At 23.9% G+C, this 22539-nt stretch overlaps 3 protein-coding genes across 4 annotated transcripts in view; 2 read left to right on the top strand and 1 right to left on the bottom strand.

The window, feature by feature from the left end:
- The window catches only part of LOC127283767 (myosin-2), a 33420-nt gene extending 20469 nt beyond the window's left edge, over window positions 1–12951 (top strand). The window contains exons 2-10 of one of the 2 annotated variants that reach the window (XM_051308850.1): window positions 3605–4047; window positions 4186–4314; window positions 7886–8108; window positions 8418–8554; window positions 8931–9152; window positions 9433–9615; window positions 9710–9799; window positions 10782–10983; window positions 11100–12951. In XM_051308850.1, the coding sequence (XP_051164807.1) occupies window positions 4186–4314; window positions 7886–8108; window positions 8418–8554; window positions 8931–9152; window positions 9433–9615; window positions 9710–9799; window positions 10782–10983; window positions 11100–11134 (1221 nt within the window). In that variant the 5' untranslated portion in view covers window positions 3605–4047 and the 3' untranslated portion in view covers window positions 11135–12951. Of the gene's footprint in view, window positions 1–3604; window positions 4048–4185; window positions 4315–7885; window positions 8109–8417; window positions 8555–8930; window positions 9153–9432; window positions 9616–9709; window positions 9800–10781; window positions 10984–11096 lie in introns of both variants that reach the window. The other variant, XM_051308849.1, reaches the window with a different exon arrangement.
- LOC127283799 (dentin sialophosphoprotein-like) lies at window positions 1064–1749 on the bottom strand. The gene is made up of 2 exons (XM_051308895.1): window positions 1691–1749; window positions 1064–1505 (listed from the first exon to the last, which is right to left on the bottom strand). Exons 1-2 carry the CDS (start codon window positions 1747–1749, stop codon window positions 1064–1066), a joined length of 501 nt encoding a protein of 166 aa, XP_051164852.1.
- A 657-nt stretch (window positions 12952–13608) lies between the features above and the next one.
- On the top strand, window positions 13609–22105 carry LOC127283759 (uncharacterized protein C19orf47 homolog). The gene is made up of 3 exons (XM_051308835.1): window positions 13609–13892; window positions 16667–17803; window positions 21505–22105. The coding sequence occupies exons 1-3, from the start codon at window positions 13874–13876 to the stop codon at window positions 21642–21644; spliced, it is 1296 nt and encodes a 431-aa protein (XP_051164792.1). The 5' UTR covers window positions 13609–13873; the 3' UTR covers window positions 21645–22105.
- The last annotated feature ends 434 nt before the right edge of the window (window positions 22106–22539 follow it).

The raw sequence follows: 22539 nt of genomic DNA, 5'->3' as shown, positions 1-22539 counted from the left end.
AACTAATAAAAACAAAAACAATTTTTTTTATTTAGGAAAAAACATTTGAAAAACCTATTGAAATTATAAATAATTTAATTTTTTAAAGAATTAAAAGCTAAAGAGATTTTGTATAGAAAAACACTTTAAAAGAAATAAAAACAAAAAAAATACTTTTTTTTATTTGGGAAAAAAACCATTGAAAAACCTATTAAAATAATAAATAATTTAATTCTTAAAAAGAAAATGAAAAGCTAATATAGAAGAAAAACATAAAAATTAAAAAAATATAGAAAAAATAACACTTTAAAAGAAATAAAAACAAAAAACTTTTTTTTATCAAGGAAAAAAACAATTGAAAAACCTATTAAAATAATAAATAATTTAATTCTTAAAAAGAAAATGAAAAGCTAATATAGAAGAAAAACATAAAAATTAAAAAAATATAGAAAAAATAACACTTTAAAAGAAATAAAAACAAAAAACTTTTTTTTATCAAGGAAAAAAACAATTGAAAAACCTATTCAAATAATAAATAATTTAATTCTTAAAAAGAAAATGAAAAGCTAATATAGAAGAAAAACATAAAAATTAAAAAAATATAGAAAAAATAACACTTTAAAAGAAATAAAAACAAAAAACTTTTTTTTATCAAGGAAAAAAACAATTGAAAAACCTATTAAAATAATAAATAATTTAATTCTTAAAAAGAAAATGAAAAGCTAATATAGAAGAAAAACATAAAAATTAAAAAAATATAGAAAAAATAACACTTTAAAAGAAATAAAAACAAAAAACTTTTTTTTATCAAGGAAAAAAACAATTGAAAAACCTATTCAAATCATAAATAATTTTAAAAAAATGGAAAACTAAAAAATAAACATTTTTTTATAGAAAAAAAAACATAATTGAAAAAACCGATTAAATTGCTCTTTAAATTTGAATTAGAATTAGTATAAATATTCAATATTTTAGAAGAAACAAAACTAAAAACTATTAAAAGTAAACTGAAAAAATTATTAAAAAAAAAAAAGAATCAGAATGTAATAAAAAATGGAAGGAAAAAAATGTCATGCGATATAAATTAAAAAACTAGTGTTTCTTCCTTGAGGATGCTGTTGCCATCTTTTTCATTGCTTTTGAAAGCCTTTGTCGAGATGTTCCACGAAGATTGCGTGGAGGAATCACAATAGCACGTCTTGGCGCTGGAATCGGTGCTGATGCTTGCTGTACAGCTTCTCTTTGTACCAGCACAGGTAGCTGAGCTGATGCTCGTGGTGCTGGAATTGGCGCTGGTGCTCTTGGTACATGAGCAATTCGCTGAATTGCTCGTGGTGCTGGAATCGGAGCTGGTGCTCTTGGTACATGAGCAATTCGCTGAATTGCTCGTGGTGCTGGAATCGGAGCTGGTGCTCTTGGTACATGAGCAATTCGCTGAATTGCTCGTGGTGCTGGAATCGGAGCTGGTGCTCTTGGTACATGAGCAATTCGCTGAATTGCTCGTGGTGCTGGAATCGGAGCTGGTGCTCTTGGTGCCGGCATATGTTCCACAGCGCGTTGCCTAAGCACTTCTTGACCTTGATCAAGAGGTATCTGAGTCGGTGTTGGTGGAATTGCCAATCAAGGGCGAGTCATAATTCGGATCCATGGTTGTGGATTTTCATTTTCATCAGATTGTAGATCTAGTAAATTGTTTGGTCGCTCATCCCACCGATTTCTTCTCGGACCAAACAATTCCGGTTCTTCTGGATTATACGGAATATTTTCCATGGCATCAAGTTGTGCGTTCAAATTGTTCTAAAAACAAGTATTTAAAATAATGAAACACTAGTTAGAAAATTTATAAAACTAAATCATTTATTTGCTAAGGTTATATCATGATAATAATGTAAAAAGTAATTTAAAAGAGAGTATTGAAAGACTAAATTGATTGTTGTAAAAATTTTTCTTTGACAGGTTAGGTTATAAATATTATAGAAAAATAGTGAATACTAAACGTGCAAATTGATTAAGACTATTCATATTTTTTGAAAAGTTATAAAGTATAAAAAGAAAACTAATAGATAAAATTGATTAGACTAAAAGAACTGTGAAAGAAAGTTAAATTATTGATTGAGAAAATTGATTAGACTAAACATATTTTTGACGGGTTAGGTTTTAATATTGTAGAAAAATAGTCAATACTAAACATATTTTTTTGACAGGTTATAAAAAGAAAACTAATAGATAAAATTGATCTCAGTAAGAAAATCTCTTTGACACGTTAGGATATAAATATTTTAGAAAAATAGTGAATACTAAATGATTAAATTGATAAAGATTAAAATTTATTTAACACTTACAACTCTTGGCAGCATGCGCTGAAATCTGCAATTTTGTACATTACAATTGCTGCACACTTCACGAGCAACACAATCAGACACATTTAAATAATTTTCACAGTTTTTTATTATTCGATCAGTGATTTTTTTTATCAGTGATAAAATTTTCAAGATTTGTATAATACGCTATATTGTTCATAATAACTTTCTAAATTTATAAAAATAGGAGGTCTAGAATATTGAGCATAATAAAAGTTAAAAATTCGCGCCATACACTAAAGTAGTATAAAGATCAGGAAATTACAAAAATAAAATTCTGAAATAAAATCAAATATATATATAATGAGCATATATATTATAGATTATTTATTAATTATTATGAATTTATTCTAAAAGTATATAATATACATTGCATTTTATTAAATTTCTACAATAAACCATCAATAAATTTTTCCTAATGGAATTGACCAATGAGAACGTTTCATTCTTAAAGGCCGGTAAATTCGATATGAGAATATCGAAATCAGTATGAAATTTGATTGCAATTTAAAAACGTTTTGTAATAATAATAAAATCAATTAATGTTTTAATAAATTAGTTGTAAATATTACTTACCTATATTATGAAAATTTTAAAAAAAAACGTAATATATAATTAAATCTATTGAAACTTAATAAAATTTCAAGCAATTCTTAAATTCGGAGGTAAAACAGCTAGACAAAAACTTACCTTAAACAATACATATGAAGTAGGACCACCTAGTTTTGACACTAGGCCGGTAAAATACATTGAGTAACAAAGTAATCTTATTTGTTAAAATTCTATAAGTTTAAAAAATTAGTGACGTCATCTAATGTAAATATATAACCAATACTCTATCGCTAAAACAGGGATGGGTAGCTCTGTGACCAAAACAATTTAAATTGTCGAATAAATTTTTAAGTTTCCCGCCAAGCAGGTTTGAATTCGCTAGTGGCGCCATCTATTGGTGTCAACCGCAACTAATTCCGTCGGTAAAACAAAATGGCGGCCAAGCCAATTTAAATTGTGAATTAAATTTTCAAATTTCCCGCCAAGCAGGTTTGAATTCGCTAGTGGCGCCATCTATTGGGTGGCTAGTTAACTAATTCGGTCGGTAAAACAGATTCCTACTTTACCAACTGGGTTTGAATTCGACCAGCTGCTGATAATGTAGAAATCTACCTTACCGACTGAGCAGTTACCGACTGTAGGTAACTTAGCCGAGATCAGAACCTGGGGTGGAACTCTCCTAGCTATACTACTTCTATAAAATGATGTCTCAGATAATAGTGAATGAAAATGTGTTTGTGTATTCAACAAAGACAAAACTCTTGGAATTTGATAATAGTATTAATATCATTAGGAATGTTCAATGTGTAATTCAAGAGAGAAGAAAAAAAATGTTTCAATTGACTAAAAAAAATGGATTTATAATAATCGCTGACAACTTCTATCCGTACATCATTGGTTGATAAAAAGCACTGATAGCGTGTGATAATTCTTCGTATATACACTTTCCTATAATAAAATGTAATCCATATATACATATTAGTGTATCTGTGTCTGCTATTAACAATGGAATTATTCTAGTGAGTTCAAGTATATATATATATACAACGAATGGAAATTATTATATATGGAAATATAATATGGAAATTTACAAGAAAATGATAAATTGAGGAAAAAAATTTTATCAAAAAAAAAAAATAATAACAAAAGAACGAAGGTAATAATTATTATTAATAAATAAAATAGTAAAAAATTTTACCGAGAGAAAAAAAGAAATGAAAATACGTGGCACACATTAATAATTAGAAAAATTAAAAATATAATTAAACTTTAGTGGTTTATTATTATTTTTAAGATGGACTCAGTTGCTGTTACGGTGCCACTTCGTCCTCCAATGAAAAAAATGAAAAAACGAAAAGAACTTGACGCCCTCGCACCCCATCATGCAGTTTCTAGAAGATGTAATGGAAAACGCAGTTCTCAGGTATTATATCAAACGGAGACATTTTTCCTCGCATTATTTTTAGATTTTTTTTTTTAAATAATTCCATTTCCTTGTAGCAATCGCTTTTTCAATTGTTTTCTATCCTTTTTTTAAAAAAATATTTTAAATAATATTATTTTCTTTTTATTTTAATATTTTTTCAATTCTCATAAATTTCCTGTTCCATTTTTTTGTAAATTAAAAATTAATTTTTTTTTATGCTAAGATTTGTGTAACTTCATATAGATAAACGAGAAAAATAAACATGGTGACTGTTGCAGTAGATAATAATAAGTTGATAAGAAAATTGGAAAAAAAAATTTTACACTTTAGTGTCACATTGAAATTTTTTTTTTTGCTAAAATTTTTATTTCTGATTAATTAATTAAAATTGTTGATACTTGATTGTAATTTAATAAAATCAGGCTACTATTTTGTATATGGGAAACATTATTAATTTATAATAATTTACAAAAAAATTTAGTTCAATTTTACATAGGGTCAGTTGGGGTAAATCCGAACGGGGGGTAAATCCGAACGCTAATTATTTCAGCTTAATTAAAATTTTTAAAAATAAGTTCGATATGAGAATTTTTACCTCAGATCCTCTTGAAGAGATTCTAAGTATTATCCCATTTTTCGTTTGTTAATTAGCAACAGCATAAACAAAGATAACGAGTATTGCAAAAAAGATTGAAAATCAAAGATGACACTCTTTCAGTATTTTGTCTCGTATTTGAAGAAAAAGAAGCTAAAAATTCATTTTATTATTTATAATTGTTTGTTATGAATACTAGAACAGAAACTATATTTGATTTTTGCCTTCTGTCAAATTTTATTAATAATATCAGACCGTTCGTATTTACCCAAGAAAATTGGAAAACTGGGGTAAATCCGAACGGTATTTTTAATAATTTTTTTTTACATCAAAGCCACACAAAATTATTTTTATTTGATTACACTATTATTTTAACATTATAAAAGTACATAGAAAAAAGTTTTTCTTTCTATACGTATCCTCGTTAGTAATTAATAAGCAGAAACTTAATCTCTGTTCTCTCGAAGGAGTGTTTCAATTTTTTTGCCAAATGGTTTGTTGAAAAAAGTTTTTCAGGATCTTAATAAAATTTGGTATTCTACGGTTTTTGGGGTCGCTAATTACCAATTTGAAGTCAGTTTTTCAAAATTCAAAATGGCGGACGAGAATTAAAAAATTCATTGGATTCGCTTGAAAATTGTTACTCGGGGGGTTTCAGGGTTAGCAAATTTGATCATTTTTAAAAATAAGTTTTAGGAAAGTACGCCATTTTGAATTTAAAAAATTTGACTTTTATTTTTGTATTTACATTCAATCACTCCAAAATACTTTCTGTACCAAGTTTTGCAAAAATCCGTTATGATTTGATAAAGTTATTGAAGGTTTTAATTGTGTAATGCATTTTAATTTTTAACCTGTTTGATTTTTGTATTTATATATGATGCATTATTACATAATAGGTTTATTATCGTATTTTTTTTGAGTTTTTATATAAGTTTAACAATTGCAATACTTTAAATTTATTTTCCCTAAGATTTTTCTGAAATACAGTGGCGTTCGTATTTACCCCCATATTTTAGGAAAGTTGCAAAGTATCGAGGTAAATACGAACGCTAAGTTTCCTGCGATTGTAATTTATCAAAAATTTTTTCTACCCCATAAAATTGTTCTATGGAAGTAAAGTAACAACTTCATGCACCAGAATACCGGAAGTATTTTTTTTTTAAAGAAAAAACTTATGTTATTGTTGAAACTTACTAAAAGCGTTCGGATTTACCCCAGTTGACCCTAATCGTGTATTTTTAAATAAATAATTTTTCTGTAAAAGTGTAAGGAATTTTATTTATAATATTTTCAATAATTAAAAATTGTATTTGGATAAATATTAAAAATTACTTACTATGAGGAAACAGTTGTTAAAATTTTAAACTATTTTTTATTTATTATTTTTATTATCAACAATTTTTATGGCTTTTCAAAAATTTTTAATTTTAAATTATGTAACATTTGTTTTTTTTTTTTTTTAAATTGTCATTTTTATTAAAATTGTTTAATTGTTCAAAATGTTAAAAAGTAAATTGTTTACACTTTAACTGATAAATTTTTAAAGTACAAACATAAAATCATAAAAATTATTTTTTGAGGCTCCGAAATTTCAATTTGATATAATTTTTATATTTTTAATAATTATTTAATTAAAATCTTAATTCATCGATTTTTTTAATTATCCTAATAAAAAATGTATAATTAAAACCAAATTATTATTATTATTATTTATATAAATACAAGTTTATAGTAATTTTTGAATATTATTAAAGAAAAATTCAGATTTACAGTCAAAAATCAAAAATTTTAGCGAAACTCAATAATTTTTGTATTTTTAAATTATAAAAAGCAATTCAATTATTTTGAAAAAAGTGTTTCAGGTAAATATAAACAATTTCATTTTTACCATTTTAAACCATTAAAATTTGTCATTTGATAAAAATTAAAAATTTCTGAGTTTAAAACAATTTTAAAATTTCGTTTTACGTTATATCGCATATTGTTTATATTTTAAACTCAAAAATTTTTAATCTTTATTCAATAAGAAAAATTTTAATCGCCTGAAGTAGCAAAAATAAAATTTTCCATTTTTTTCACTGAAACACAATTTATAATTATAAATATAGTTGTATATTCTATTTAAAAATACCAAAATATGGATTTGGATAAACTTTTGTTCCAATTCTATATCCACAATTCTTTTTGCTTATTTATTATAATAATAAGTGTTGGTTTTTTTTTAACTTTTAAGTAAGCAACATTTCTATTATTTACAGTGAAAACAAAATTTATTTGATTCAAAATAAATAATTGGTTACTTGACTATTATGAAATAAATATTTATTCAATAATTATTACTTAATTGAGCGAATTAATTAAATCTAAAAACAATCTATTTTTAAAAGAAAGAAAAAAAATTGCCATTTTGTTTTTCCTTCCAGACATCGAAATATTTAATCGTAAAATATCTCATTCTTTATTCGGATAATTAAAAAATCGATGGAATAGAAATTCCATTTTAAAAAATAAATTAGATTAAATAATTATTAGAAATACAAAAATTATATCGAAAAAAAAATGTAATAAACAGTTTTTTGTAAATTTTAATTAAATATAGTCTTAAATTATAAAACAAAAAACAAATATCTATATCATAGAAGCAATCATCCGGCTAATTATAATTATTTTATTTTTATATTTTTGATTATTTTCTATTTATTTATTTATAATGTAAACGGGCCAGCACAAAAGATTGTTATTATTATTTTCAATATCCTAAAGTAAGAAATGAAAGTTACATTTAATTTACTTAAAAGCAGAAACGAAATTTATTACTTTTTTTCCCTTTCTTTTTTTTTTTTTGTGATAAAAATATAGTAATCCTAGAAGATAAAAATGTATTTTATATGAAAGAAAACGGAAAATGTGATTAATGATCGTCTCCCTATATATCCTAATCCTCTATCATTATTTCTCCCATGCGTATAGGAATTGCTATCAGACAGCAGTGACGAATGCTCTGAATTTTGGAATGTTTCGACACGTGGCCCTCGTAAATCGAGAAACAGAAGTAGTCAATCATGTCCTGGACTTTTAAGAGCTTGTAGTGCTTTTTTGGCCTGCGCCGCAGTCCTTGCCACAGCTAGTTTAATCTGGCTTTTTATTGATGTTCGCCAACAACTCACAACCCTTCGAAGTGAATTAGATCAAGGTATAAAAATTCCAAACAACCTTGAGATATCTCGTCAGCACAATACATATTTTTTTTTTTTTTTGCAATTATAATAATAATACAATATTTATATATTTATAATATTGTAAAAATATTCGACGTGGAAATAATCAATTATGATATAATATACTATCAAAAGTTGACTTATTTGTACGCGCACAGAAATAAAGAAATTCTATAATAAAATTTGTTCTACTCTTTTTATTGTTAGTGAAAAAGAAAATAAATTTTTTTTTTCTAAAAATTTCTAAATTAATTGAGAATTTCTGTTTTTTTTCTTTTTTCTAGTGATAGCAGGAAGTGAGGGCCTTCCAGACGCTATACAAAAATGTGATTCCACTTCCAAACAATTGCAAAAAAACCAAAGTATCATATTTACTCAACTTTCCAACATTAAAATACAGCTCAATAATTTTACAGAGCAGGTATGATAATAATTAATGTTATGTTTTATATTTTGTTTCGATTTCGAAAATTAACAATTTTTAACAATTTTTTTTTCAAGGCAATTAAAAGTAGAAATTTTTTTTTTTTATGTAATAAGTAACAAATTGAAAAAAAAATTTATATTGCAAAAATGTTACACTAAAATTACAATTAGATATAAAATTTTAACATTTCGTAATGAATATTTTATAAATTAAAAATTAATACAAAAGCCATGCTTGACGGTTATATAAATAATAAATTTATGTGATTTTACACTGTAAATTGGAAATTGAATTTTTTTTAATTAATTGTGTTTCTAAAATGCAAAAAAAAAATTGCAATTTTATATATATAATTTTTTTTTTTTTGCAGATAACTGCCATTCAACGAGGTTTACAAATAGTGCAAGATTCCTTAAAAGCAGAACCTCAATTAGCGAGCATACCAAAAGATTTTATGTCTCTGCAAACTAGTGTGGCCAAAGTTGGTAGTGAGATTAGCGATTTAAAACCTACTGTCGATGCCTTAAAAGAAGCAAACAAAAATTTGTTAATTACACAAAATATAACGCAACAGAAATTAAGTAGCCTTCAGGTATTGTAAATTTACAATATTTATTATAATACTTTTGCAGGCAAATTAATTAAATTCAAGTCAATTTCTCTAAAAATAATTAATAAATTGTATTATTTTGTAATTATTATTATTATATTATTATTTGATTATAATTATTTTATTACTTTTATTTTCTATTTATTTAATTTGAAATAATATAATAAGAATATTTTTCTATTACTAATATAATTTTTTATTTTTATTAAATTTTTAAAAAACCGTTGTTTCATATTAATTTTATTTATACAAATTGTTGCAGACTTCATTGCAGGAGTTAATGAATGCAACGCAAAAGCCGCAGTTGCAATCAACAAATGAAACGAATATTAAAATTGAAGATTTGAAATCAACTGTTTCCGAATTAGCGAAAAATTTATCAATTGTAAATCAAAATATAACAGCGCGACTCAATTGGGCACGTGATGAACAAGCAAAGGACCATGTAAGATATTAAGTTTCTATATATAAAAGAAAAATATTTTAAAAAAGCAAAAAAATAAAAAGTTATTTAATTTTAAACATTTTTTTGTTTTCAGAGTAATTTAGACAAGTTGCAAGACAAGGCAGAAAATTTAAGGACAGAAGTTGAAACATTACGTGTTGATTCTGTTACTATTCATCAACAGGTAATCAATTTAATTTAATTTATTTTATTTTTGATAGACTTGTAAATTTACATTTTAAAAAATATATATATTTGAGAAAATTTGAGAAAATTCTAACAAATTTCATTTAGCAAATTATTTTCAAATTTTTTTCATTGTAATGAAAAAAAACATGTATCAAAAGTGCACTGTTCGTGTAAACATTAATTTTCAAAAATTAACAAATCAAATAATTTAAATCAAATTACGAAAAAGTAAAAATTATAATATTTTTTTTTAATGTAGAATGCAAAAAAAAAAAAAAAAAAAAATGTTGCAATCGAATCTAAATTTTGAATAAAAATAATCCAAAGAATTACCCATAAATTATTTTATTGTTAATTCAATTATATGAAGTTTGAGATTAAACGTGTGACTTTCTACTTCTTTTTTTTTTTATTAGTTTCTTTGATTTGATTTTTTAAATAATTTAATTTTTTAAAATTACCTTTTTCTGTAAGTTTAAAATTCAAATTGAATTGTTAAAGGAGTGAATTTTTTAAACTTCTTAATGAATTAATTAATTAAAAAAAATTTTGTTTTTAACTTGGAAAGAATTTGGAAAGAAAATGATAAAATTTTTAAAGAGGTTGTTTTTAATTTGAAAAATTAATAATAAATAATAATTTATTTTAATTTTTCAATTAAGTATTTTTAATTATAATTAAAATTTTTTGTATTATTTAATGGTAAATTATTATCATAAAGTGATGATATTTTTAACAATTTTCAGAATTTATTTGATTTATTTTTTTTTAAAGAATTTTTTTCAAAACCAAAAAAAGCCGTGAAGTAAACTTGAATTTAAAAAAAAAAAATGCACAATTTTTCAACGATATAGAAAAATTTATAATTTTTTTTATTGCTACTTTTTTATATTCTTTTTGTACATTAAATAAAAAATGAAATAAAAATATTCAGAAAATAGTTTAGACATTAATAAAATTTATCTTATTTTTTTTAGATAAACGCAATTCAATCAAGAAACTCAGAATATAATAAAACATTAGTTGAATTGAAAGAAACTTGTAATGCTTTACAAAAGTCACAAACTTCAGTAATGGCGCAAACAACTTCCACAATCAACAATCCTCCAAAAGAAACTTTAACAAAGCAAAGTGAGATGAAAGAAATTGTCACTGCAGCTGCAGATCAGAAAAATACAGGTTTGATAAATTTCAGCTTTTTATTTTATTGGGAATTTTTTTTTTTTTTTTTTTTGTAATATTCCATTAACAGACTTTTTTTTAATAATAAAAACTTTTTTTTTCATTTTTAGCAGACGAGAAAACAATGATGAAACAAAATAATATGTAAGCGGATAATATTTATATGCGCGCGCAAAAAAAAGTATTAGAGTTTGTAAATATTAGTGTACTTAATAATTATGGTTTTAGAAAAATGCGTTACCTTATTTTTAAAAAAAAAGTCATAAATAATTTAAAACATTTTTACGTTAAAAAAAAAAGAAAATCATTCTTAGTTTACACTTAGAAAAGTGTGAGACCACTTTTGTAAAATATTCCATTTTGTCTATTAAATAATTGTATGTGTGTGTTTCTTTTTATTTTTTTTTATAAATTAAAAGTTATCACAGTATTTCTAATGAAATTTTTTTTTTTTATTCTAGAAATTTCTTTTTTATTCAATTTTTTTTTTAAATAATACCTTTGAAATAATTGTCAATTTAAAATCTTGATAAAAATGGAGCACGTCAATAAATTAAAAATATTTAGACATAGGAAATTTTTATTAATTTAGATTTTTTTTAAACTATTGTATTTAGAAAAAAAATATTTCCAATTTATTTCATAGTTACGAATTTTTTTGTTCTTTTGCATTTTTTAGTTTGTTGAATTGTAATTAATATTTATTTATTGCGCAAATATGCATATATATAATTTAAAAATGTAACAAATATTATAGAAAAAAAAGATCTACTTTCAATTTATTTTTCACTAAAAAGTGATTATAATTTTTTAAAGTCTTTGAAAAAAAAAAAATTTATTAAAATATATCTAATATTTTTTTCGAATATATTCAACGATTCTCTCAAATTGTCAGATCATCGAAAAAGTACGAAATGTTTTAAATAGAAAGTTATTTATTATTCATATAAATGTTTAAGAATGAAAGAGATTCTTATTTTTTATTATTTTTAAAAAGCGTAATACAAATATGAAAACCTTTAACTTATCATCGGACATAAATAATATATATTAAATTATTTTTCTCATGGGAAAAAAAATCTACCTGAAACAGCTAAAGATTTCACTAGAATAATGAAAGATTTAAATAAAAAATAAGTGTAAATTTTAATAATGTTGATGAAATAACTAGTCAAAGGACTTGAAAGTGTTTCATAAACATTATTAAAAAAAAAACGGTTCTAAAAATTTTAACCAAACTTTTGTTATTCTAATGAAATCTTTCGCTGTTCCAGGTAAATTTTTTTTCCGTTCTTTATAAATATTTAAATTGATTGAAAGTCGAAATAATTTATATGATATTGAAAAAATTGAATATGATTAATATTTAATCAGAATTAAAAGAAAAAGAAGAAGAAGAAGAAGAATAAGAAGAAAAATGAATAGTTTTTAATTTAGTGAGTTCTATTTTTGAACTCGTTATCTGTGATGGTGACTGTTTTATTTGTCAAATTAAAAATTTCCAGAATATTTTGATAATTAGATAATAATTATTGCACAATATTATTGGAAAAAAAAATTAATTATTTAAATTTATCGAATTATTTAATGAATTAAAATTAATTGAACGAAGATTTTTTTTTTTTTTTTTAAGAACTCAGACCATTATATTTGGAACAAAATTTTTGCGGTCTAATTTAAAAAAAAAAATTGATATACTTTCCGAAATAATTCTGCTAAAAAATCTACGGAACGAAATAAAAACAATGTTAAAATTTTTATTATTGAACATAATTAAATAATTATAATTAAATAAATTAATTCTAAACAAGAACCAATAATTCTTTTTACATTTTTAAGAATTTATTTATATACGGGCCTTCACAAGAAATTTTTCTTTTTTTTTCTCAAATTCTGAAAGTATCAATTTTTTTTTTTTTTTTTTTTTTTTTTTTTTTTTTTTTTTTTTTTTTTTTTTTTTTTTAATTAGACCGAAAGCGACTTTTGTTCGAAATAATAATGATCTAACACAAAGAGACTTGTTCACGAACACAAGATTTTATTAATTTGTCCAGAATATAATATTAGGAATTCAATGCTCAATGCGATGGTTTAGGGCTGTATGAAAAATTGTCAAAGATTGTATAAAGAAACAGAAATCAAAGCCAAGAGAAATCAGAAAAAAAAGTCGAATGCAGTAATTAAAAGTCATAATAAATATATATATATATATATATTCAAGTATAAGAGATAATTATTATAACTTGTGTCATGTGAATTGTAGAATGAATGAAAAACGTATGTACGATTTGTTAAATAAAAAGAGACTTTAATAAAAAGAAAATAATTCTCGATATATTTTAATTCTTTTTCAAGAAAGTATTTTATTTTAATTTATTTCACACTTTGTTACTTATTTATTATTATTATTATTATTATTATTATTATTATTATTATTATTATTTATTATTTAAATTGTTTTCCATTTGTTAATTTTTTTTGAAATCAAATATTTTCCCTCCCTCAACAATGTCCAATCTGTGATTGGTTGAAGTTCGGACAAATTTTACTGCCACCTGACGGCAAACGCTTCGAATTATTAAAATGAGAATCCATCTATAATAATTTTCATATTTAATGCTCTATTAGTGTATTTTAGTATTTTTTATAAATACCGTCAAAAAATATCTCTATCAAGAAGGTATTTTTAAATAAAATATATTTTTAAAGTGCTTACATTTTACTTTGAATTTTCTATTAGATTAATTTTATTAAAGTACTATTTTTGAATTTACGAATTGTACATTAATTGATGTGTGTTCGTATTACAGTGTGAATTCTCAGTAAACATGTTGTAAACTTACAAGTTTAGTTTTCTGTATTTTGTAACTATTTTTATAGAAAAAAAATGGCATCTGCTCTGTCCGGTAAGTTGAAACTTGAATTAAAAAATAGAATTCCCATGTTTTTTTTTTTTTTCTTTCGAAAATAAATTCTTTTTACAGAAAGAATTTATTTTCATTTGAAATATGTTTCTTTTTTTCTAATATACTGTATTTTTATTGTGGAGTCCTTTTTATTTTCTGTTAATTTTGTTTTGGATTTATGAGAATTTGTCGAAAAAGGAGATTAAAAACTGTATATTTGGAATGTATAAATAAATATTTTCTGATAAAGTAAAAAACATTATTGCAGTTTTTGGATGTTTTTTTTTTCTATTTTTTTGCGAAGAAAAATAAACTGATGAAATTTTTATATTCATTTTAACTACAAGAAATTTACTATTTGTATTTTAATAGTAAATTTTAATAAAATTGTGATTTAAATCAAAGGATCGTTTACATTAAAATAATAAATTAAAGCAAATAATCGTTTACACTATAAATAATGGTTTGGATTGTCTTTAAAAAAGCGAATTTTATTTACGTAGAAGTTTATATATATGTAAATCTTTAAATCTAAATCTCAAAATCTAAATTAGTAAAAATTTTAACTAATTTGAATATTAGTGACTGACTTTACGATGCTTAAAGTCCACAACGTTTATGATCAACGATTAGAAAAAAAATTAGTTTTAAAACGGAAAATTTTACATTTAGGCCTAATTAGGTCCTTTTCATGTATAAATTTTCTTTTCTTATCCTTTTTGTACTTCTAAAAAATGTACAAATTTTCTTACTAAAAAAAATATTTTCTATAATTTTTTTTTATCAATAAACATTGCAAAAAAAAATCTTTGATACGAAAATTCATAGAATTTTTTTATTCAAAAAAATATTTCCAGATCGTTGATCATGAAATGCAAACTTCAGCATCGTTTGACTTTTTTCTATACGAAGGAAAAAAAATAATATATCAAATTTCATAAAAGTATTATTCAATGCTAAAGTACGCAACGTTTATGATAAACGATATTTAAAGAAATCATTTTTTAGAATAAAAAATTTTGTAAATTATTTGTTGTCTGAAATAAATTTCTTGCAATATTTATTAATCAAGAAAATTATAAAATAATATTTTTTAAATAAACTATTTTATAATTTTCCGTGTTAAATAAAAATTAATTAATAAATAAAAAAAAATATATAAATAAAAATTAATTAAAAACTAATCGTTGTTCATAAACGTTGTAGTTTATGAAAAAAAAAAAGTATTTTCAAGTCGTGGAAAATATTTTAAAAAATTTTCAAATAAGAAATTCTAAACTTCAGAAAAATATTTATAAACTCAATGTAGGAGTAAATAAATTTTCGTATCATTTAGTAATTAATCAAATTCGTTTTACCAAATTTTAATATATAACTATTGTAAATTTTATAGAAGTTTTTTAACGATTATTATTTCTTATATGAAAATTTCGCTTCTTTCCATATTTTTCATAATTTGAAAATTACTTTTATAAAGTTGGATATTTATTTTCTTTCACTAATTCATTAGTAAAATTCAACAAATTCATATAGTAAAAAGTCAGTTAAAAAAATCAAATTAGTTAAAATTTTTTACTAATTCAGATTTTCATTACCTAAAATTTACTTTTAGCCGACTATTAATTGCTTCGAAATATTATTTAACCAAAATTTCTATATTACAGAATTATTATTTAAATGAATTTTCATTTTACAGAATTTTTGTTTCATCGAATTTGAATTTTACAGAATTTATTAAATTTTGTTCGAATTTAAATTAGACCAGAATAGTCATTTAAAAGAATTATTATTTTTTATAAAAAAAATTTTTATTTGTTCGAATTTAAATTTTTACAGATTTCTTAAAATGACCAATTTTTATTTTACACTACTTTTATTTGTTCGAATAAATATATAAATGGCAGAAAAATTGAATAGCAAAAATAAAAAAATTAATCAATAATAATTTCATTGATACTTAATTTCTGATTTATTTAAAACTTTGTTGCCTAAATTTTTATACCAGATATTTATTTGAAAAATGAAAATTCTTTCTTCTGTTTTTTTTACCTATAAATTTTTTTTTCAAAAAATGTAGCAAAAAAATTTTTTAAATAAAAAATTATAACAAATCATTGATCATAAACGTTGTGAAATTTACCGACGTAAAATTTGGTTAGAAAAAAATTCTTTCTAAATATTCTATTCATATTCGGTAAAATAAAAATTCTTTCAAATGATTATTATTTTTTTTTCTTGTTTTTTAGCCGAATTTTACAACGATTTAGAATAAAAAATAATTATTGTCTAATTTAAATTTGAATGACACCGAAGTTACCAACGTTGAATCGACGAAAAGAATTTTCTTTTTCCTAAGATTGAATATTTCCCCGCCTTAATTGAGGATTTTTAGTATTTAAAGATGTATTCGGGACCAAAATAAAGAAGTTTCAATTTAAAAAAATTGGTTCTTGGCCTTTAAACTAATCTGAAAGCGAAAAATTCGTTCGTCGATTCGTCGAATCAACGTTGATAACTTCAGCGTCATAAATTTGAGCAAACAATAATTCTGAAAAATCGAAATTCGATGTAATAAAAATTCATTTAAAAATAAATTCTGTCGAATAAAAATTCTAACAAATTAATTTTAGAACTTATCTGTACATCGCAAAATGTAAATCTCTCTTAAAAAATATTCGTTTTAGACAAAAAAAAAAAAATCGGATTTAAAAAAAAAAATGATAATTTTTATCAATTCTTGATTTTAAACTTAAAAATGTATTTTTTTTCCCTAGCTTATTGGGTGCGATTCTTTAAGAACGCCGGCTTTCCACAAGATGTGGCAACAAAGCACGCAGTTGTATTTTCAAATAATCGAATAAAACCAGATATGCTTCCCGATTTGGATAAACCAAGTTTAAAAGAAATGGGCATTACATTAATGGGCGATATGATAGCAATACTTCGCTATGCAAAACGAGTTGTCGAAGAGACAACGTGTGAGAAATTTTTAGTTGACACTGAAGATACACCGGTACCAACAGTGAGAACAATTGTGAAACCTGTGGTAAAAAAAGTTGTCCCTAAAATTGTGCCAAAAAGCACAGTATTAAGTAAAGTAAAACCTGTTGTTACAACAAAAATAAATGCAAATACAATTTCAAATACAATTGTTAAGAAAAAAGTCTTATCAAATATAACAAAACCATCAATAATAAATAGAGATGAAAAAAAGGCAGTAAAGAGAAAAATAGAGAATAAAAAAATTGAAATATTGGACAGTGATTCAGATGATTCAGACGATGATGATGATGTTAATGATAATGATGATTGGAAAATTGAATCACAAAAGAGATTAAAGGCAGTTAAGGATGATGTTGATTATAAGGTGATAATGCCTAAAGGAACGACAGTGAGAAGTCAACAAATTTTAAAAAAAGCTATCGATCAAAAATTAACTGTATTCGATAGATTGGGCGATAGTTCTGTGACAAGTACAACTAATTTAGCTGAATCAACGACAACATTTAATATCACTGGACTTGGTAAAGATGTGATTAAACGAAATTCTAGTGTATTTAATCGACTTGGTGGTAAAGATTTATTGAAGAAAAATGAGATATCAATTTCAAATGCAACAGCGGCAGCGACAACAACAACAGCAACAACAACAACAATAAAAAATGGATCAAGTGTAAAGCCAATGCAAGGTATATTGAAAGCTCGATTGCCTATTAAAACAACTATTATTTCATTGAATAAACAATCGAAGAATATAAAGAAGCCTGGTGGAACAATGAGAGCTGATCGTGAAACTCATATTAAAGCACCATCAAATAGCGTGAAGCAACTTATTAAAAATACTAAGAGTATTACAGTCACACAAAGAAGTCCAATAACTATTAAAAAAATGCCAGCTAACAGTAAATTAGGTAAAACATTTATTTATAATATTACAATTTTTTTTTTTTTTTTTTTTTTTTTTTTTTTTTTTTTTTTGAGTGAAAAGGTAATTTTTCTTTCTACTCATAAGGATCAGTCCACTGACTTTCGTCTAAAAGTAGTAAAAAATTTTATTCCATTTAAAAATATTAATTATCAAAAGTAGGAGGTTCACGATGTGATTTCGTAAACTTAAATTTTTTCACGAAGCTGAAATACGCAACGTTTATGATAAACGATTTTTAAAGAAATAATTTTTTAAAATGAAAAATTCTGTAATTTTTTGCCCAAAAAATATTTCTTGTAGTTTTCATTAATCAACAAATTATAAAAAAATATTTTTTATGCAAAAAATTATAGAATTTTTCATTTTAAAAAATTATTTCTTTAAAAATCGTTTATCATAAACGTTGCGTACTTCAGCTTCGTAATTTATCAATTTTTTTAAAATCGCTATTATAAAAAAAAAATCTATTAAAAATTAGATGTTGGAACTCATCAAAAACATAAATCACTTTATTCTGCACACAGAAACGAAAAAATTAATACAAAAATTTATTATTTTTTGATGATATATGATTTTCAACAAATTTTTCTTGAAAAAAATTTCAAAATTTTTGTTTACTTATACATATAACTTTTTTGTCGATGCACCGAAAAATTTGAGGCTTTTGCACATAGATTTTTTTAATAATGTTCTTTATATAATTTTTTTGACTTATTTTTTAATAAGATGCGACTTTTTCAATGTTTTTATAAATTAAAATTAATTAATTTAAATTAATTTTAAATTTTTACAAAATTTTTAAACAAAATACGTCTATTTTAGTATACAATGCACATCTTCTTCAGGTCTTCTTTATCTAAATTATATAATACATTTTTAACTAAAATTCTTTTCTACACTAATTATTTTCAATAATTTTAATGAAAATCTTCATAAATTCAATTGTCTTAAACCATTTTTTAAGGCCATGTGGGAAATACCCACGTGACCCCCATGCTGGAAACATGGTATCGTATTCTCAAGTTTTCTCTAAAATGATAAAGAATTTTTGGTTGAAATTTGTAAAAGCATTCAGAATGGCGCTGTTCTCGGTTTGAAGTACAATTTTGCGTTTAAGTATTAAAAATAAAAATTTGGAAATTCCCATTTTTGAACGAAAGTTGAAATCAACAGGACGGGGGTACACACAGACGTCGCGTGAATGTATCAGTGGTGCAGGAACTAGCGCCAATTCGAGTTAGTGGCCGCTCAAAGAAATAACAAACACCTATTAACTCCACTATTAATTACATTTTTAAATTATTTCGCATTCAATTACAGTAAATAAGTAGAACGGCCCAATTCCTTCAACCCTTTTTTTATCATTCCTCAAAATTTCAACCCGAAATTTCTTCTCATTTCCGAGAATACTTGGAACTACCAAAAATTGACTTTGTCTCACATGGCCTTAAACTATTTTTTTTAATTAAAAATTTTCTAAAATTTTAAGAAATTTAATAATTTCAACTATAACTTGATTTTTATAAAATTCTTTAAAAATTCAATTATCTAAAAGCATTTTTCAATTAAAAACTTGAAATTCAATATTTTTGTCTATAATTTCTAATATGTGTACGTCCACATGAAAAGGGACCACTTTGTCGATTACAATAAGGATTATTTTTGCGTGAATATTAATGCAAATATCTCCCTTATGAAAGAAACTAAAGTGGTCCCTTTTCATACGGACGTACACATATATTCTTTATCAACAAAAATCACTAAAAATTTCAATTAAAAATCACTTGAAGTTCAATTATTTTCAAAAATCTGAATTGTAAATCTTCGAAAATTCAATTTAAAAACATTTTTTTAAAATGTCTATTTTTTGGGTTTCTGGTATCATATTACCAAGTTTTATTTAAATTCGTTAGCTTACTCTGAATTGTGATTAAAAAAACTTCTGAATTAACTACAATAAAAGAAATATAAAAATTTTATATATAGTCAATTTTCGTAAATATTTGTAGATTTATTCATGCTTAAGGCCAGGTCCAAGTGAGGCAGCGCCATCTACATTAATACTAAAATTTTGGAAAATTTTCAACAGCCTTTTCTTGAAAACAAGATGGTAAAATGCTTTTTCCTTTATGGATAATTGATTATTGGCAAGATATACACCAGCTAAAACTTTTTTTGAGTTAAAATAATAAAAAAAATTTCATGTCAATAAATTAATTATGAGCACTTTTTTCACAAAAACTGTAACAGTACTTTCTCAGAAATTACAATCAAAAATGCAATTTCCATTTGGAAAATTAATAAACACTAAAAAATACACGACCTAAGATTTACCAATCACGAAAATAACAAAAAAAAATTTATTAAATATTTAACATATTGATACTGCTTTACTGATTGTGACAGCCCTTTGGTAGATTATGTATTTCAGGTGGTTAGCAACAGCGCCAATCTCCTCCTTTCGGCAAATCTGCGAAACGTCTGGTGACATATATAACCTGCCAAACGGCTGTCATAATGAGTAAAATATGTTATGTTAAAATACTTTTTTTTTTTGTTATTTTCGTGATTGGTAAATCTTAGGTCGTGTATTTTTTAGCGTTTATTAATTTTCCAAATGGAAATTGCATTTTTGATTGTAATTTCTGAGAAAGTACTGTTACAGTTTTTGTGAAAAAAGTGCTCATATTTAATTTATTGACATGAAATTTTTTTTATTATTTTAACTCAAAAAAAGTTTTAGCTGGTGTATATCTTGACAATAATCAATTATCCATAAAGGAAAAAGCATTTTACCTTCTTGTTTTCAAGAAAAGGCTGTTGAAAATTTTCCAAAATTTTAGTTTCAATGTAGATGGCGCTGCCTCACTTGGACCTGGCCTTAAGGCCATGTGAGACAAAGACACTTTTTGGTAGTTTCCAGTATTCTCGGAAATGAGAAGAAATTTCGGGTTGAAATTTTGATGAATGATAAAAAAAGGGTTGAAGGAATTAGGCCGTTCTACTTATTTACTGTAATTGAATGCGAAATAATTTAAAAAAGTAATTAATAGTGGAATTAATAGGTTTTTGTTATTTCTTTGAGCGGCCACTAACTCGAATTGGCGCTAGTTCTTGGACCACTGATACATTCACGCGACGTCTGTATGTACCCCCGCCCTGTTGATTTCAACTTTCGTTCAAAAATGGGAATTTACAAACTTTTATTTTTAATACTTAAACGCAAAATTCTACTTCAAACCGAGAACAGCGCCATTCTGAATGCTATTCTCTATCATATTTTACAAATTTCAACCAAAAATTCTTTATCATTTTAGAGAAAACTTGAGAATACGATACCATGTTTCTAGCATGGGGGTCACGTGGGTATTTCCCACATGGCCTTAAAAGAAAAAATAAATCGGGAAAAATGAGGAAATAACCGGGAATTTTGTTGAACAAAATTAGTAGATACTCTGTTAATAACCTTATCATTCACTACATCAGTACTGAAAATTATATCAAATTTTCGAAAAAATAATTATTTCTACACTCAAAATTAGAAAAAAAACTACTTATGATAATTTGTTTTTTTTTATATTAATTAATTGTTTCTTGTCTTAAATTCTTTGGTTTGTAAAAATATCTCAATTTTTTTTTTAAATTAGGTATATTTATTTATGTAAAAAAAATGTTTGTTTTCAGCATCCGAGAGAGTGTCGTCAGTTCCAGCGAAAGCTCGACTTGGCATTTCGGGAACATCACCAAAACAAGTTACCTTCAATAGTTTTGCATCAATTGCGCACGTAAAAAAACCTGGAGTTTTTAGTAGACTTGGACTTTAATATTAGAGTTTTGAATTTTTCCGTCTTATTGTAAATATTTTAATTACTATACAAGTTTGAATGATTAAAGTATGAATCGAAGAATTTTTTGTAAGAAAAGAAAAAAATACAAAACAAAGAGTTTTCCACAAATTTAAGTTTTGAAGACGAATTAAGTTAAATATATTTTTTTTTATATTAACAATTTGACATTATTAATGAAATTAACTTTAAAAAAAATTTTTTTTTTTTAATCGGCTATTGTACAAAATTTAAAGTGTACAATATAAATAATTAAATAAAATAATAATTCAAAATAACAAAATTAAAATAGATACATGAAAATTTAATAATAAGGAAAGGTTATTGTACACAAAACAAAAAAATTTTGTAATTACATAGAAAACAATAGATTATAATTCTCCAATAATTACATGTTTGTAATGCTTTATAATATAATTTTGTCGCAATTAACAATATAATTATGTTTATTAATTATTATTTTTTTTTACCATTCCTCCGAGTTCTGTAAAGATTTTTCTTGGCCCTTAAGACCAGAGAGTGATAGAGATCGTAGCTGGAAATATTTTGTTCTGAAAAATGAAAATCCGTAAAAAATTGTCAAAATTCGATAAACAGTTAAAAGCATTTTTTTTTTAAATATAAAACATGCCTGGTCGATTAAATTTCTGCCGAGAAAGACAAGAAAATTTTTTTTTTTTAAAGCAAACGATTATCTTCGCCCTCTGGTGTTAAGTTTTTATTGTGATAATGCTGATGATAAAACCGCCTGGTTCCTGAAACTTAAATTACCAAAAAATATCAACTAATTGTTATTATGAAAAATGAAAATCAGTCTTTTCTTTTTTTACATTATTTTGAGTTCGTCATAAACTCAACTTATTATTTATAAGTT

The sequence above is a fragment of the Leptopilina boulardi genome, unplaced genomic scaffold (genome assembly GCF_019393585.1).
Source record: "Leptopilina boulardi isolate dan_hultmark-lab unplaced genomic scaffold, ZJU_Lbou_2.1 LbouV2_310, whole genome shotgun sequence".
NCBI classification, from domain to species: domain Eukaryota; kingdom Metazoa; phylum Arthropoda; class Insecta; order Hymenoptera; family Figitidae; genus Leptopilina; species Leptopilina boulardi.
The sequence above is the reverse complement of the archived record's forward strand: the minus strand, read 5'-3'. Positions and strand labels throughout refer to the sequence as shown.

Bases quoted from the DNA above. Each gene is read 5' to 3' on its own strand.
- LOC127283799 (XM_051308895.1), bottom strand. From the start codon at position 1,749: ATGGAAAATATTCCGTATAATCCAGAAGAACCGGAATTGTTTGGTCCG. The intron at 1,506-1,690 runs GTGGGATGAGCG...CGGCACCAAGAG, and splicing joins TTTGGTCCGAGAAGAAATCG to CACCAGCTCCGATTCCAGCA.
- LOC127283759 (XM_051308835.1), top strand. The intron at 17,804-21,504 runs GTAAAACATTTA...GTTTGTTTTCAG, and splicing joins GCCAGCTAACAGTAAATTAG to CATCCGAGAGAGTGTCGTCA.